We start from the raw sequence: 19,070 nt of genomic DNA on the forward strand, positions 1-19,070 counted from the left end.
GCAACAGAGACCGTACTGGAGGAATCAAAATGTCGGACACCCTGAAGAAAAGTACGCAACAGGGAGTGTTTGGCCATGGGTCCTTGGAAGACCGTCAAAGGCCTTTTTAGAAGTCTGGTCCGCAGACCAGCATTTGAGCGTAAGATCACTTAGAAACCCCAAGGGGATGGGCTTTGGTCGTCCCCAGTCTTAGCAAAAAATAGGCAGGGAAAGGAAACCTTTACCGCTCTGGATGGCTTGTACCAACAAATTACCTTGTAGAATTTAGTAAAAGTATGCACAGACTACCAACTCGCTGCCTTACAAACTTGTAGAACAGAGGCCTGATGGCGAAAAGCCCAAGAGGCACTCATCACTCTAGTAGAATGCGCCTTCACAGGGAAAGGAGGAACCTGACCCTTGATGAAATAAGCCTAAACAACCGTCTGCCTGATCCATCTCGAAATGGTCGCAGCAGACACACCCAAACCTATGCCAAGACAGTCAGTGAGAACAAAGTCCGATTTTCTAAAGGAGTCCGTAGCCGTCAGATAAACTCTTATCGCCCAGACCACATCCAAGGAATGCAAGGCAATTTCCATGGGATGCTTAGGACATAAGGATGGCAAGATGTCTTAAGGTGAAAACTCAACACCACCTTAGCAAGAAAAGACTGATTAGGTCAGAGGACCACTTTATCCATGTGGACCACCAAATAAGGCGTACAGGACAGCGCCGCCTACTCAGATACTCAAAAGGGAGGCTCTTGAAGAACAGACAACACCAGATTGAGATCCCACGGAGGTAACGGGGATCTCCTCAGAAGAGCCAGATGACACACCCCTTGAATAAAAGTGAGAATCAAGCTATTAATAGCTAACGGACGTTGGAAGTAAATGGCCAAGGCAGACACCTGACCCTTGATAGTGCTCAACGCCAAGTGCTGCTCAACCCCTTTTTGTAACAAGGCCAAAACACTAGCTATAGAAATCAAGCGAGGGTGCAGCTTCAGCGATTCACACCATGAAATGTACGATTTCCACGTACGATGATAGATCCTTCTAGATGTTGACTTCCTGGCCTTCAAAAGGGTAGGAATCACAGAGTCAGTAAGACCTATATATACCTCAACACCTTGCTTTCAAAAGGCAGGCCGTTAAAGCCAGATCTTCCCATAGAGGAAGTCGCCATGGAGGATCCTCAAAGCCATCCAAGACCAGTCTGGTACTACCAGAACGACCGGAATGCTTTCCACCGCCACCTGGCAAAGAAACAGACAGGAGTAGGAGCGGAGGTAAGGCATAAATAAGGTGATATTAGCTCCAATGAACTACTAAAGCATCTGTGGCGTCAGCCAGAGGATCCTGAAACCTGGCCACAAACTGCTGAACATTCCTGCTGAGGTGAGACTCAACAGATTCACCTCCGGAGTCCCCCACCGGGCACACAGGAGGTGAAACCCTGCCGGATGGATGAAGGGACCATTCCCCTTGAGCCAACACCATTGCCTATTTTCCACACCCGGAATGTGGACTGCGGAGAGACCGGAAACATTGGCTTCCGCCCAAACCAGAATCTCGGCCACCAGGGCACTCTGTGCCCCCTTGATGATTAATGTAAGCTACAGCCGTGACATTGTCCGACTGTATACGAACTGGAGAGCCACGTAGCCAACTCGTCCAATGGAGCAGGCAGAGCCTGAGCGCCCTCAAGCTCAAGAATATTGATCGGCAAGGACGACTCCTCTGCTGCCCAGGTCACCTGGGAACAACGTTTCCCCAGCACTCCACCCCAGCTCGACAGGCTGGCCTCTAGTCACCACCATCCAGAACGGTAGGAATGACTTGCCCTGGCACAGAACAGGTGATTGGATCCACCAGGACAAAGCAGACTTTGTGAGATAGCTCATATGAATCCCTGTTCCACTTTGCCAGAATCTCCTTCTGCAAAGGTCTCGAGTGAGACTGAGCAAAGGGAACTGCTTTGAAGGTAGACACCAGGGGCCTCATGCAAGTCCACAAGGAAGTCTGACCTGTTTCCATCAGCTACCTGATAGCCCTTTCCAGCTTCTGAAGCTTGTCTAAGGGAAGAAAGACCCTCCCCAGAGCAGAGTCGAGAGTCAGCCCCAGATTAGTGACCCATACGAATGGCGTCAGAGCAGAATTCTGGAAATTGATCATCCACCCGAATTCCTGAAGGGTCTGAACTGTAATAAGAGATGTTGCCCAACAGATCAGAATAGGAGACTGCTCGCAACAGAAGATAGTCCAGATATCCCACAATTGAGATACCTCGCTGACGTAACAAGGCCAGCACCTTGGTAAAGACTGGGAGCAGAGGCGAGACCAAAGGGTAACGCCACAAATTGAAAATGCTCCTCTGCCACTGCAAAGTGGAGCACTCTTCCCTCCAGTCAGACCTTTGATCAACTCATCCAAGGAGTCCCAAAACAAACGTTCTCCCAGAAAAGGGAGGAGATCTGTCAGGGCTTTTTGGAAGCTTGGTCAGCCAACCAGCTCTTCAGCCAAACCATGGGTCGTAAGGCAATCCCCACAGCCGAGACCCTGGCCACCAGGGAAGCCGCATCCATGGATGCATCACACCGGAACACCAGGGCCTGGGCCACCTGGTCCAAAGTTCCAGCTGTTCCGGGGGAACCATTTCAGGGTCCAAGGACCCCTTCAGGACCCTAATCCATTCTGTTACCGTCTGTGAAACCAAAAACGGACACAAAGACTAGTTTCAAAATGGAACCCGCCAACACGTGGAGATGGCGGGAGAGGGATTCCACCCGCCTGTCCACCGGACCTGTAAAAACCAGGGATCTTCCACAGGCACAATAGTAGATTTATTCAACCTGGAAACAGGGTGGTCCACTTTAGGTGGCACCGTCCAACGGTTGGAAACCGTATCAGCAAAAGGATACCGGCGTTTAAAGCGTTCTGGCACCACTAGCATGTGCTTAACGTGCCGCCATTGGTCATTCATGACAATATCACAAAAGGTGTCGGGACAAGGAAAACCTTGCCAAACTCATGAGTCTTGCGGGAGCCAAAAACCACTTGCGTTCCTGCTGGCGTGGGCTCAGCCAATTTTAAAGTTTCCCGCACTGAAATAATCAGGGCTTCCACCAAAACTTGTTCCTGCGCTGCAGCGGACTGCGAGGACAGCGACCTGTCAGATAGGGGGGCATCAGGGGCAACCACACATTAGTCTCTGAATCAGAGGACACCAAAGATGGAGAAGGCAGCGGCCGTGTCCGGCTATTAACCTTTTTCATGACAAAATCAACTTGCCAGGCTTTCCAGAGCTGCTGAAATTGCGGCCAGCGACTGCGATCCGGACTGTCCGGGAGTCGCACATAGTGGGTCTGAGGGTGAATTCACAGCCTGGGACTCCATAATTAAAGTTACCAAAAAAAAACGGAGTACTGTCGATTTAGAAGCATCGATCGTGGTTCCCACCACCGATCACCGCGGTCTGCAGAGTCCCCCTTTAAAATACACTAACAGCAGAATGTGCAGGGATATGTCCGTAAAGACCCCAGTACTGTACCACCGCCAGAAAAACCCTCCTGATGGTCCTCAGCACATGTAGGAGAGAGACAGGAAATTACCTCAGCCAGCAGCATGAAGCAGAAGCACAGGAAGTGATCACGTCTGCTTAATGCAGTACAGAAGACCACACAAAAATGGCTGCCAATACATTACAATAGGAAGCTCTGGGAAAATAGCTGCCCCATACAAGTCAAAGGGAAAAAGCTGTACATTGCCCACACTTAAGATGGCAGCGCCCACAGCGAGCCAATGCAGCCAGGGACCAACACAATGAAGGCCTACAGGATCCACAAGGTACGATGCTACCACCTCAGGGCGGCCCTAGTCACATAGCCCCACCGCGGGGACGGGAGACTGGCACAAAGGCCAGGTACTGGCCAGGCCAGGGGGATCTTTTGGGAGGCACAGGTCCCATCATCCCCAGGAGAGGACCCACATCCCCCCCCCCCCCCCCAAGGCCACCAGGGGCAAGAGGGGGGGGGGGGGGGTCACATTTACTCACCATACCATGGACTGGGTGGGCTCCGCTCCAGACAGACCTCCTCCCACCCGAAGTGGGGGTGCTGCCAGCCGAGGGGTACGCAGCCACTGAGGGCGTTTCAGGTCGTCACGTTCTGGCGAGGTATCCGCTCACAGGCCTAGCCCCATCCAGAAAGATACTGTCGTGGCAAGGCCTAGTGTGGGACTTTAACCTGCTCACACTTAAAGGCCTGGTTGGGGGGAGGGGGAACGACACCATAAGGACCTAGATTATCCAGTGCGAAGCCCCAGTCGGCATTGCTTTTCGATCACCAGGAGAATCCCCGACACTAGCTAGCAAGCGAGTAAAGAGAAATAAAATATTCTGAAAAGAATAAAAAAAACAGACCGGAGTCCCAGCAGGAAACCTAGGTCCTACTCCTCCTCTAGGCAGAAACAAACTGGTTTGCTGAGCCGAGTGGGGGTTATGCCTGCAGGGACAGCCCTGTGGGCATGTACATGTAAAGGTTTTACTGCCTAGACTACTCCCGCAGGGGGCAGCATAACCCATTCAGCTGATGAAGATGAGGCTGCATCTGTCGATGGACGATAGAAAAATGTTGCATTTAATTTGGAAATCAAGGTCCCAGAGTCTGGAGGAAGAGTGGAGGGGCACAGAACCCAAGTTGCATGAGGTCCATCAATTCCTTCATCCTCCAGAAAATGGATGCATACTCTTGCCACATGAGGCTGGGCGTTGCTGTGCATCAGGAACTCAGGACCCACTGCATCACTGTAGGGTCTGACAATGGGTCCAAGGATTTCATCCAAAAACCTAATGGCAGTCAGGGTGCCATTGTCTAGCCTGTAGAGGTCTGTGTCCTTCCATGGATATGCCTCCCCAGACCATCACTGACCCACCAAACTGGTCATGCTGAACGATGTTACAGGTAGCATACCGTTCTCCATGGCTTCTCCAGACCCCTTCACATGGCCTCGGGACGAACCTGCTCTCATCTGTGAAAAGCACAGGGTGCCAGTGGCAGGCCTGCCAATTCTGGTGTTTAATGGCAAATGCCAATCCAGCTCCGAGGTGCCGGGCAGTGAGCACAGGGCCCACTAGAGGTCGGGCCCTCAGACCACCCTCAACTAGTTCTGGACCACTCATGTATTTACATCAGACCATTGATGTTAAATACCAGGGTTATGGCAGCAGCTAGCTGCCATAACTCCGTATTATGTATTTATTTTTAACACAGTTGGCGATCCTGAATCTAATCAAAGTGGTCCTGGAGGCGGATTCGCCAGGGGATTCACTTTTATGGGCAGCAGGAGAGGTAAAGTTCTACTTTAAAATAAAAGCTGACAATAAGCACCACTGTCAGCAGTATTGGGCTGGTCTCAACCCTCTATAGCATCCGCAGGACAACTTCTTGTTAAACACTTTCTAGTAGGATCAGCTAGTGAAAATAAACCGCTAAAAAGAAAAGTATTGCAGCCATCACATCAAAGTTATACTACCTTTTAACTTTAATGCCACTTTAACCACTTGTCTACTTCTATACGTTAATAAAGAGCACTGCAGTAATAACTTTTGGGCAGCCATTGTCACCAGCAATTTATTTTGCTTTCAAATAGGTAAACACTGTACAAACTATTGTTACAACAATGTGATTCACGTTCTATGACTAAGTAATTGCCAATTAAACCATAACAGCATTGAAAAAATGGCCAAATGGCCCCTGTAATGAAGGGGTATTACAACCTGGTACTCGAGAATAAAGCAAGATAAGATTTCACTAAGACTTTAGTCTGTTAGTGCTATTAAAGGAGTGCAAATGAAAATATACAATACCAGAAGATATGCAGGGCAGACTCACGCAATCCCACATCTTGAGAGCTCACGGAGTCAAATAAAAACTTTAGTGCTTCTGGCCACTGATTATTGCCATCATCATCTGATTAAAAAGGAAGGAAAAATCAATGTCATGTAGGGATAAATTTCAATGTTTATCTCAAAGTCAATGTGGAATGTTAAAATCTGGCATTCAAACAAGATTAGTTCCTTGTAATGAGCAAGTTGAGAGATACAAGAATGCTTCCTGCCAAGGTTTGAAACATTTAACACAGGACCGCTTATCCTCTCTTTCAATTATGCACAATGTAGGAGATTATTATACTGTAGGCTCTCAATTCCGATCGAACATCCGATTTCCCCCATAGAGATGCATGGGGAACTGACAGCTGTGTCTTCGCACACAGCGTGGAGACACAGCTGTCATCCTCCAGCACAGCGGGGGGATCGGCGGCTCGATCCCCCGCTGAAAAAAAACGGAATCCGTCAGACGGACGGATAGTGTGAAAGGGGCCTAAGGGTGGAAACAGGATGCACCTAAGCTCAAGGCTGTAAATACGTATGTACATGTCTTTTTTTTTTCGTTTTTTATTTTGCATAAATTTGCAAAGATTTCAAACAAACTTTTCACGTGGTCATTATGGGGTATTGTGTGTAGAATTTTGCAAAAAACAATGAATTTAATTCATTTGGAAAGAAGATTGTAACATAACAAAATGTGGAAAAAGTGAAGCACTGAATACTATCCGGATGCCCTGCATGTATGGTGCAGCGCTGCTGTCTCAGCCAATGAGGGGGGAGGGGGAGTCTCGGGCAGCAGAGAAACTCCTACAATAAATATTGCTGGATCTAGATGGGGCTCAGGTAAGTATTAGGGGGGCTGCTGCACACAGAAGGCTGTGGACAAAACATCACCCAACTATTAAAAGTAGCTTTTCAGAAATCATACTTCAAAGATAATAGGATGGAAATCTTTGAGCTTCCTGAAAAAAATTATTCATCAATAACTCATAAAAATGATGCCGCGTTAGAGCACTTCAGGCTGGCCCCTTTTGCAGGTATACAGTAGCTAACATTTTTAAGTGCCTATATTGTTAAAAATCCACTAATACACTGTCTCAGCTGTGCTCTGCAAAAAGTGCATTTGCTTTTCTTCAACACTGTGCCTAAAATCAGAGCCACTAGAGGCCAATATGTTAACCGCTAAAAGATTTACTGCTTTTTCAGAGGCTGGCCCTCAGCAAAATGGCAGCCTCCAGCAAAAAGAAACAGGCGCAATGCTGGAGGCAATTTACAACAGACACACATTTTGGTAGCATAATTCATGTAGAATGTATGTTTCTTGCTAAAGAACATTTTTTTTTTTTTTTTATCAAGTTATGAGCAAAGTTCCGCTTTAAAGGAAATCTGTTTTGCAGAAATATGCAAGCTACTTCATAACCAAAAACATGCTGAGTAGGATTTCTGAAAATGTTAAGGTGCCTGCTTGTTTCATGATCATAACATTGAAGCCAGGCAACTAGCATTTTAGAAGGAAAAGGTATAGCATCATCTGAACAAGCAGAACAGGTTTATTACAACTTTCTGTATCATGTGACGATAATCTCACCAATCAAATTCCTAGCAAGTTCTGCAACAATGTCACAGATCTTCTTCCTCATAGTGGACTGAGACTCCAGCTGAATGACAAGTAATAATTCACTTTTAATAGCATTCTGGACATCAGTAGGCAAGGATGGATAAACTTCTTCAAACGATGAGGACAGGAGACGACGCAGTAGGACAGCTGCCATCTGCCTAGTCTGTAAACAGAAAAAAAAAAAAAAAAAATCTGGGATTAGAATCTATAGATATTCGAGGGACAAAGATCCACAAACCGGTCATAATTTGTGCGTATGCACCCCAATGCCCAATACAGAACACTGGTAAGCATGATCAGCATTTATTTAGGAAGACAAGAAGTGGAATTTCCAAATTCACCTCTGTTTACTAAAGGCAAAACGTCAGATCACTTAAAATAATATTCCATTAGCTCTGAATGTGGTGACAATTCACTTTTCAAAGAATACCCAACCATGCACAACACAAAAAAACAAAACAAAAATGGAATTTTAAAGTTACCTGTCAATTTCTTCTTGGAGAAGTACAGTAAAGGTCTTGTAGTTATATACCACAGGTTATATGCAGGTTACCTTTGGGTGACTAGACACCAGCAATAAACTTGCTAGGGCTGCCCCCTATAGTGCACTGCTATAACCCCACCCACTCAGTCAGACTTTAACCACTTTAGCCCCAGCCCTATTTCGGACACTTTTTGTTCACAAGTTAAAACCAGTATTTTTTCCTAGAAAACTACTTAGAACCCCCAAACATTATATATATTTTTTTAGCAAAGACTCTGGAGAATAAAATGTCGGTCATTGCAAAATTTTTTGTCACGCGGTATTTGCGCAGCGGTCTTTAAAACGCCATTTTTTTGGAAAAAATTTGAAAAATCACATTTCACTGCATTTAAAAAATACTAAACAGTAAAGTTAGCCCATTTTTTTTGTATATTGTGAAAGATGATGTCACGCCGAGTAAATAGATACCAAACATGTTACGGTTTAAAATTGCGCCCCCCCGTGGGATGGCGACAAACTACGGTCAATAGAGATCTCAATCTGCGACGCTTTAAATTTATTTAACGGTTACCAGTTTAGAGTTAGTGTGTAGCTCTTTTTTTTTAATTATTGCCCACGCTCTGGCGATCGCGGCGATACCTCACATGTGTGGTTTGAACAGCGATTTCATTTGCGGCTCGACTTGCGTATACGTTTTTTTTTGTGCGCGAGCTAACGGTGACGGCTAAATTTTTTTTTTTTTTTCCTCCTATTTATTTTTTCTTTTTTTTTAAACTTTATTACAGGTTTTTTAAAAAAAAAAAAAAATCTGATCACTTTTATTGCTGTCACAAGCAATGTAAACATCCCTGGTGACAGCAATATGTCGTGACAGGTACACTTTATGGAGGGATCGAGGGTCTAAAAGACCCTAGACCCCTCCACTACACTTCCCTGTATGCAAAACGCCGAAAACGGCATTTTTGCATACAGCCGTTTTTCAAATCTGCCGCCTTTTGCAGCACAGTAACCCGGAAGTGACGTCATGGACGTCGCCTCCGGGTTACGTCATCGGAGACCCGATCGATGCCGTTTCCGGCATTCATCGGGACTCCATCCAGCCGGCGGACGTGCCGGCTGGGTGCTCGGGGCTCCCGGTGGGACGGTAGCCCCGAGCAAAGCCGCGGAAGGCGGCGGGAGGGGGGGGGGGGGGACGTCCCCTCCCGCCCCCCCGGGTAACGATCGAGCGGCTCCCGAGCCGCATCGATCGTTACCGACGGAAAGCCGACCGTCGGCTTCAAACAACGGTACCGGGATGATGCCTCTAGCTAGAGGCATCATCCCGGTATAACCACTCAAAGTCAGCCGACGTAGAGGTTACGTGACTGGTAGTAAAGTGGTTAAGCAAACAATAAGGAATGATTCAAGAAACAGAAAGGGGGGGGGGACCCGTTTCCCAATTGAGTCTTCCAAGATAAGGAATTTACATGCAAATAAAAATTCCTACTTTCTTAATTGTGCAGTACTTTCATAGATCAAGCAAAAAACTGCAGGAAGAGCAACAGCATAGCAAGAAGCAAAAGGATTAAAGATAAACCCAGGATCTTTCATTCACTATCTGGTCTCCCACAGTACACAACATGGAAATGCAACTGCTAAATACCTTCTCTCGTCAGCAGTATATAGCAGTCTTGACTTCTAGCAGTGTCAACCCGAGCACGAGTTAAAGCTTGTGGTTTTCATTATCCTCTGACTGTCCCATGAGTATCCTGACTGCCTGGACAGTGCTGATTGGCCCTATGCTGATCACATGCACACGCAAAAAAAAAAAAAAAAAAAAAATGACAGCTTGCTGCTAAGGCCCCTTTTCACAGTGACAGATTTAGCGGATCCACCTGTCAGTTTCAGGCCGACACAACGGACCACCCGTAGCTCTCTATGGAGCGATGGATGTCAACGGACACCCGACAGTATCCATTCCTATCTGCTAAAAACTGATGGATGGAGATCTGTTCCCCCCCCCCCCCCATCCGTCCTGCGGATTAGACAGTCTGACTGAAATAGACAGGAGTTTTCAAACAACTGCCCCTTACAGAACTGACATAGCACAAGGACCTGTCATCTTCCTGCTCAGCGGAGAGCTCCTCTGCTGAGCAGGCAGATCCGCTTGAAGCCCATCCCGTCTGGAAGGGCCCAAAAGCAGATGGTCTAAAAATCTACCGGCTAGAACTTGGCGTGACATGTGAGCAAAGGACCAGAAGGTAGTCCAGCAAGTTTGGGAAGCAGTGCTAATACTGAAAAACCCAAAAGGACACCATCCTGGGTGGAATGGGCTTCGATAGCAAAAAGGAGAAACTTTGTGCCTAAGGGTGCAGGCCCTTTGGAGTATGCCTACTGTGATGGGCGAAGCCTGGACCTCTAATGGGCTCAGAGTTGTATTAAGTGGGTAAGAGTGTTTTTTTTGGTCAACCAACTGCCTCTATATTTCCCCTTTGTGTGGAGGAGCTGAGACCAGATTCCTTTGATTGTTTTTTTGTGTTCTGGGCCTGAGGTTGTCCTGGTTGGCATCAGTTCTTGCCTGCATGCCCTCTCTCACCCTTTTCGGTGGGGAGTGGCAGGTGCTCATGTTAAGAATTTGTCGCCATATTAAATGCTGGCGGTACCCCTGCCCCTCCCCTGTTTTTTTGAGAATGTCGAGCCAGGTTTTGTTGTTGGACCAGTGCTCACCCGCTTTTATGGTCACTGGAGCCGACTTCTGGTTTCTAACTTTACTATGTTTTTGCTCCCAGTGGCTGGGATGCTGGCATCCATAGAGGAAGTTAGGGGGTCCGTCTGGCGATTATCTTTGTCCACATGATTTGGGTACGAGTCTTCCTGTCTGATGTCCTGTTCCTTTAATAGTTAAAACGGCTATATTATGTGTTGATGTTAGAATACGTTCCCCACGCATGATATGGTTTAAGTACTGGTCGGCAGACCAGGCTTCTAAAAAGGTGCCGATTGATATTCCTTTTGTAGGTCACTGCTTGTTCTGTGCCTCTATGGAAGAGATTAAGGCCTCCAACACTTGCGCGACTTGTCCTGTGATTTGGGACAGCAAAGTTGCATGACAAGCCATACTTCATGATTCCCAATGAGCACCATTCATATTTGTACGACTTCAAGTCATAACTTTAAAGTAGTCCTTGCACTACTTTGACGATTTTAATGCGTTTTGATGTCCAAAGGCATTTTTTCAGGTCGTCAAAATCACGGCAAAATTGCGCGACTTTTAGGCAGCATAAGTGTGAAAGGGGCCTAAGGGTCTTGCAGGAGGTAAGAGTACATTACTTCCACGGGTTGCTAGGGGCAAGCAACCTCGTCTTAAACGTGGTCTTTTCGTCTCACAAGCGGCCCTTTCGTCTGTCTGGATCGCAGGAAAAGGGTTTGCGATCCACCCGTAACTTTGCGAGAGGCACCAAGAGACCCTAGAATGGTAAGTCCAAAGCAGGCACTTCTGGTTCCAGACAAGCCTTCAATAGTCTGAAGGGGCACCCTCAACCCCATCTGGGGTGGGGGGGGGGGGGGGATGTCTGCCTTTTTCCGGATCCGTGGACCTTGCTCATTCAGGACAAATGGGTCCACAAGCCGATTTGGTTGGTTACAAAATCATGTTTTGGTCCTTGCCTCCAGCAAGGTTCTTTCCTTCCAACTTATGCCTGTCTCACGAATGGCTACAGGGCCTCTACAGAGCAGTGCATGACCCGTTATCACAAAGGGTTGTGCCGCTTCCAGAGTCGGAACGGTTTCGCGGTTTTCATTCAAACCGGTTTACAGTTCCCAGGAAGGAAGGCAAGATTCGTTCGATCTTTGATCTCAAGGCTCTGAACCACTTTGAGTAGGCTTAGAAATATCGGATGGAGACTCTTCAGTAGGACTAGGCAGAAATTTTTGGTTACGCCCCTTTGCGGCCAAACTCCGCCTCCGAAGATGCAAGTACATCCATCTTATAAACTTTGTAAACGTGCGTACAGACGACGACGTAGCCGTCTTGCACACTGAACCACTGATGCCCGATGACGAAAAGCCCAGGAGGCACCAAGCACCCTCGTAGAATGCGCTTTAACAGGGAAAGGAGGAACCTGACCCTTAATGGAATCTGCCTGATCCACTTGGAAATGGTTGCAGCAGACGGGCCTTGTCCCTTACGAGGTCCATCCGTAAGAACAAAGAACTGGATTTTGCAACCGGTTCAGTCACCGCCAGATACACCCGAATAGCCCTTACCACATCCAAGGAATGCAAGGCAATTTCTTTAGGATGTTTTTCGGCTTAGGACATAGGGACAGTAATACCAATATAAACTCATTAGGTATCCAATCTCTTCCTACCGGGGTGAGGGAGGAGCCCATCAGTGGAGGAGCTGGATTCGGCCATGGCCGGCTCAAAACCTAAGAAAGATCCTGGCCCTGATGGGCTCACTCCAGCATTCTACAGGGCCTTCCTTAAGATCCTATCTCCCCATCTAGTTTCAGCTCTCACGGGAGGGACATTCGATGCCGGTGGATGCTTTTAGGGCCTATATCTCCCAATCCCAAAGGGGGGGGGGGACCAATTGGTTGTGGAGGGGAAGATCATGGCTTCAAAAAAAAATCTTGGATATAATGGCACCTTCCCCCAAATAGAAAAATTTGAAAAAAAAAAAAAAAAAAAAGGGATTTTCAGACCTACCAAAAATTTGGCAAACCGGCGGCTTCCTCGCCTCATCCACCGAGACCAGGCAGGTTTTGTACCCTTGCGGGAACCCCCAAGATAACACAAGTCATGAATCATATATGCGGCCAGAACTACCCATCACCCCCTTCTCTTGCTAGCTACAACGAAAATGCGCTCTGACTTTATGATCTCAAATGGAATTCGCCAAGGATGCCCTCTCTTGCTATTAATTTTTATCCTCTCTGGAACCCTTCCTCTGTACGGTTAGGTCGGATTTCAGGATACAAGAAGTCCTCTGGGGGTTCAAAAGGTCACTGCTTTTGTGGATGATCTGATTTTCTGACAGACCCACTGGCATCCCTACCAAAGTGGTTACAATCACTATTGCACTTATGGCACCTTGTCCCACTTCCAAATCAAAGTCTTCTGCCTTCCCTCTTTCCATAGCCCGGGATACGATCAGTATTCTTCGTCCCACTTTCTCCTTCCGTTGGGGCGACTGACCATGCGATACTTGAAAGTCAACATTACACCAGATCTGGAATCCCTTTATACAGCCAACTTCGACCCCCCAGCTCATGCAACTTCGGGCGGATCTACTTCATTGGCAAACACTCATTTTGATGTGGTTTAGCTGCTGTAGTGCCCTTAAAATAATGGTGTTACCCAGGCTTCTCCATCTCCCCAAATCCTTGGAGGGGGCCTGCCTGATATTCCTGCCTACTACTGAGCGGTCCACCTAACTGGAGGATTCTGGCAACACAGCGAAGCGCTGGCTGTGGATTGCCTAGCCATTGTCAAGGGAGCTCATTAGTCATCCCACTTTGGGTAGCATGCTTCGGGTGTCCAGAGAGGCTTTCTGCGGCACCTCGATTTCTCCATTGCCTTCTCCCATGATCCCCATCTTCACCAATCCAGAGTTTACACCTGGCCTCCAGAGCCCTCCGTTCCTTCATTTGGAGTCAGGTGGCCGTCTACACTTATGGGATTATCTAAGGCCGGATGGTGATCTCACCCTGACCGCAATTACCTGCGGATCCCTCCTTGGATTTCTGGAGTAGTCTTCAACTTCGACAGCTCTGGAAGGTATTTTCTAGAGATCGACGATTATCGGCAACACTGATATGCACTTTCCCCGAGGTTACCGATATTGCAGATATTTAGGGAAAGTGCATGTCCTGGGGTGATGCCTGCAGCTAGAGGCATTACCCCGGTACCGGTGTCCATAACCGACGGTCGGCTGACTTGTAATGACAACCGATGCAACTGAGAAGCCGCTCGGCTGTCATTAAAAGCAGCAGGAGGGGGCGCCCCCCCTCCTCCTGCCGCCTACCACGGCTCACCCGGGTCTCCCGTCCCACCGGGAGACCCGGGCATCCTACCTCCTGCACCGAAGAGAAGACCTGGTGTAGCATGAAGATGTGTCCCCGTGAAAGCTGGTATCCCTGCAGCAAGTGCGCATGCGTCGGTCTCCATGTAAAAAACCCACAAGTGATGTCATGACATCACTTCTGGGTACTCGACGCCGAATTAAAAAAACTGACAGCATTCAAAAACAGCCAAACTTGGCGTTTTGAATACTTTTCAGTGCCAAGGAGGGGTTTGGGGGTCTTACATGTCCGAAAATATTGGCCGATACCAATATCCGATGACCAAAATATCAGTATCAAAAAAAAAAAAAAAAAAAAAAAAAAAAAACACGATATTGGTCGATCACTAGTATTTTTCACAGGAGGGAACCGACCCACCACAGCCTCTCCACCACCTACGTTGCTCTGATCTGTCCGGCATCCAACTTTTCCCCCCTCTCTATGGAAGTCCGATCATGCCACGACATTTACTCACTCTCAAAAAGAGAAGATCCTCCACCTTGCACCAAGATTGTCCATGGCTACGAAAGTCCAAGAAACCAGCTGTAAGATCCTGACAAGGTTGTATAGGGTTCCCACAGCCACACACAGATACTTTCCGCAGGTGCCAGATGTGTTGGCGTTATAATGCTGACCGGAGCACTATGCTGCATATCTTTTGAGATTGCCTGAAATTTAAACCTTTCTGGCAGGCAGTGACCAGCACCATCAAGCATCTGACCAACGTAGATTTAACAGACGACCCTGCGGCGTGCTTGCTGCACCTTATGCAACGGGCCATTTAAAAAATACAAGTCTTCTCTTAACATCCAGCTACTAAATGTTGCCAGGGCCTGTATTCCTGTGTGTTGGGGGTCCGTGCATCCACCTACGAGTTCTCTTTTGTTTTTTAAAATCAATGAAATCAGGGACATGGAAGATCTTACGGCTACTGATCATAATCGTGAGGAGTCTTTTTGCGACACCTGGAGACCAAAGCAACATTTTGTCTTTACTGATGCCTATATACAGGAGGTCTTACAACACTGTCTCTCTCTACAAGGGCTGCTTTGGGGCCCCAGGTGGGGGGGGAAACACATAACCATGGTCCCTCTTGCTATCTTCCAGTCCCTGGCTCCTATCTTTTTCAGTAGCTATCCCCCTTTTCCTTAATACGCTGCTGCTCCCCTCTTGTCTATCTCTACGTTCCAGCTTACAATCCTCTTCCTCGCAGTCTTGGTACTGCTCTATAGTACAGGACCTTTCCCTAGTAGATCATACCCCCTCCCCACCACCTTCCATCCCTATAGATCATCTGCCCGCTGAGAGTTTTGACTAGACCCCAGCACTTTTTACTACACCTCCCAATGGTCTGCATTACCAAGTTAGGGTGGTTCCCTTAAATTAGAACCTCGAACTATTCACCAACATACTACTGGTCCTTCATCACCAGTGTGACTTGGAACATTTTAGGCTATTCTAATATGTTGTATAATGCCATTTCTGCAGTCCTTATGTTGCTCGTTTGTTTATAACTGATGGACTCAAGTCATTGTACCTTTTTATGTTGCTCTCTTTTTTGAAGTGTACAACGCAACCTTTGGTTAAAATAAAGAAATTACAAAAAAAAAAAAAAAAATGATGCCTGTAGCTGCAGGCATCGTTCCAATACAACCACTTAAAGCCAAATGACATACATTTAAGTGATTTGGCATTAAGTGGTAAAGAGACAGTATTTGCTTGCATATGATTGAATGACGCAAGTCACCAAAAGTTTGCCCCATTCACTAAGCTAAAAACTTCCTTTGCAAAGTGAACCCATAGTAAATCAACACCACTGTGTCAGAAATCAATTAGTGACTAGCTTTACAAGCCACAAAGTAAGATGCCTTATGTGGACTCTTAGAATAACCACAGAAGTGATGCCCACATCTTTGAAAGTGCAAAAATCCAGGTCTCCCAATGCCTGATGTGCACATCAGTATATCACAAAGTAGTGAAGCAAAACAAGACAGCCGTGGAGCCAAAACCTTCAAAAAACAAGGACATGAATTGCTTTTCTGGTAGCAACTACAATACTAATCAAAAGGAAACCATAATACGGGGAACTATAAACTTTTTTTTTGGGGGGGGGGGGGAGCCAGAAATAAAGTAAAACGATTTAGGCCCCTTTTACACTAGTGCGACTTGTCCCTCGATTTTGGACTGCAAAAATCGCATGACAAGTAGTTTTCCATTATTTTCAATGAGCCCCATTCATATCAGTGCGTTTTGAAGTCGCACCGACTTCAAAGTAGTTCCTGAACTACTTTGGCACGATTTTAATGCGTTTTGGGGTATATAGCCCTGAGCCATTGCTCAAAATCGCATCAAAATCTTGGCAAAGTCGCGTCGCAAAATTGCGTTGCATAAGTGTGAATTTGTACTCATTCAGAAGCAACTGCCCCAAATTTTGAAATTTTTATATTTATAATTTTTCCATAAAAAATACAAGCAGAAATCCATTAGTTTCTCTACAAGATCACCCATCATACATATGACTACGTTACATCACACTGCTATACTATGCACCTGATTAGACACAGGAGGAGTGTGTGCATTTTTTGGTCTCTCATATCGGCCCACCCTTTGCCGCTATATCAGCTTCAACTCTTCTGGGAAGGCTGTCCACAAGGTTTGTGTCTATGAGAATGTTTGACCATTCTTCCAGAAGCGCATTTGTGAGGACAGAGACTGATGTTGGAGAGAAGGCCTGGCTTGCAGTCTACTCCATTTGATCCCAAAGGTGTTCTAATCAGGTTGAGATCAGGACTCTGTGGAGGCCAGCGAAGTTCCTCTACCCCAAACTCGCTCATCCATGTCTTTATAGAACTCTGTTTGCGCACTGCTGCGCAGTCATGCTGGAACAGGAAGGGGCCATCCCCAAACTGTTCCCACAACGTTGGGAACATAAAATTGTCAAAAACGTCATGGTATGCTGACGCCTTAAAAGTTCCCTTCACTGAACTTAAGGGTCCAAGCCCAACCCCTGAAAAACAACCCCACACAATAATCCCCCCTCCACCAAATGATTTGAAAGTGCACAAAGCAAGGTCCATAAAGACATGGATGAGAGAGTTTGGGGTGAAGGAACTTGACTGGCCTGCACGGAGTCCTGACCTCAACCCGATAGAACGTCTTTGGGATGAATTAGAGCGAAGACTGCGAACCAGGCCTTCTCTCCAACATTAGTGCCTTACCTCACAAATGCGCTTCTGGAAGAATGGTCAAAAATTCCAATAGAGACACTCCTAAACCTTGTGGACAGCCTACCCAGAATAGTTGAAGCTGTTATAGCTGCAAAGGGTGGGCCAAATCAATATTGAACCCTAGGGACTAGGACTCCATTAAAGCTCATGTGCGTGTAAAGGCAGGGGGCCCCAATACTTTCTACACACACACACCCCTGTTAAACGTCAAGTTTGTGATATTTAAAAAAAAAAAAAAAAGAAAAGGAAAAATGACAAAGATCAATCATTTCAGAACATTTTCCACCTTTTAATACGACCTATAAACGGTACAACAAAGTTGAATTGAAATCTTTTAGGTGGAGGGAAATAAAAAAGGTTGTGCACACCCTTAAAGAGGTTGTAAACCCATTAAATTTAAAAAGTATTTGGAACTGTTCATAATTCCCTCTATCTTGACTACATTCCCTGTTCCAGCTTAAGAAATACAGTCCCAAAGCATTATGCTACCACCATGCTTCACCATGGGTATGGTGTTCTTTTAGTGATGTACAGTGTTTTGGCACCAAACATTCTTTGTAATTGTGGCCAAAAAGTTCAACCATGGATTCATCAGACCAGAACACATTTTCCCACATGCTTTTGGGAGACTTCAGATGTAATTTTGCAAAATTGAGCAGGTCTTGGATGTTTTTCTTCGTAAGAAAAGGCTTCCATCTTGCCACTCTACCCCATAGCCCAGGCATATGAAGAACACGGGAGATTGTCACATGTACCAAACAGCTAGTACTAGCCAGATATTCCTGCAGCTCTTTTAATGTTGCTGTAGGCCTCTTGGCAGCCTCCCTGACCAGTTTTTTTCTAGCCTTTTCATCAATTTTGGAGGGATGTCCAGTTCTTGGTAATTTCACTGTTGTGCCATATTTTCTCCACTTGATGACTGTCTTCACTGTGTTCCATGATATAGCTAATGCCTTGGAAAATGTTTTTGTACCCTTCTCCTGACCGATACCTTTCCACAATGAAATCTCTCTAAAGCTTTGGAAGCTATCTGCAGACCATGGCTTTTGCTGTTGGATAAGACTAAAAATTTAATGAAAGACCTTTAAGAACAGCTGAAATTTGGGGTTAATCAGAGGCACTTTCAAAGATGGCAGATGTGTACTGATTACTATTTAACAGTTAAAATGTGATTGCTTAACTCTGAACACAGCTACATCCCCAGTTATAAGAGGGTGTGCACACATATGCAACCACATTTTAGTTTATTTTTACTCCCCCCCCCCCTAAAAGATTTCAGTTTGTTTTTCAAATGAGTTGCACAGTTTATAGGTCACATTAAAGGTGGGAAAAGTTCTGAAATGATTTATCTTTGTCTCATTTTTTACATCACAGAAACCGGTGGACATCCAGTGCCTAGCACCCATAGATTGGCTACTGCTGTTAGTAATCACAGCAAAAGCGGGCCGCTGAAGGCACACACGCCCCCTAGACAGAAATTAAACACACACAAATATATATTCACACACGTGATTCTGCACAGGAGGGCCGCCCTGTAGCAGTATATCTGCTATGTGGCAATCCTTAACCACTTTAGGACCGGAGGATTTTCCTGCTTAACGTCCAGGCCACTTTTTGCAACTTGGCACTGCACGACTAACTGACAATTGCGCGGTCATGCAATGCCATACCCAAACAAAATTTTCGTCCTTTTTTCCCCACAAACGGAGCTTTCTTTTGGTGGTATTTGGTCACCTCTGAGCTTTTCATTTTTTGCGATATTAATAAAAAAACAACGAACATTTTGCGAAAGAATTGACATTTTCTACTTTGACAGTTAAATATCC

At 46.3% G+C, this 19,070-nt stretch overlaps 1 protein-coding gene across 1 annotated transcript in view; it reads right to left on the reverse strand.

Annotated features, from left to right (window-relative positions):
* Positions 1 to 19,070, reverse strand: part of IPO5 (importin 5) — a 167,398-nt gene that overhangs the window by 138,833 nt on the left and 9,495 nt on the right. Inside the window, exons 3-4 of the mRNA XM_082245950.1 lie at positions 7,460 to 7,652; positions 5,851 to 5,953 (exon numbers count right to left, since the gene is read on the reverse strand). Of these exons, the coding sequence (XP_082102076.1) occupies positions 5,851 to 5,953; positions 7,460 to 7,652 (296 nt within the window). The remainder of the gene's footprint in view (positions 1 to 5,850; positions 5,954 to 7,459; positions 7,653 to 19,070) is intronic.

Source organism: Pelophylax lessonae, assembly GCF_965119305.1.
Source record: "Pelophylax lessonae genome assembly, chromosome: 2".
Lineage (NCBI taxonomy): Eukaryota > Metazoa > Chordata > Amphibia > Anura > Ranidae > Pelophylax > Pelophylax lessonae.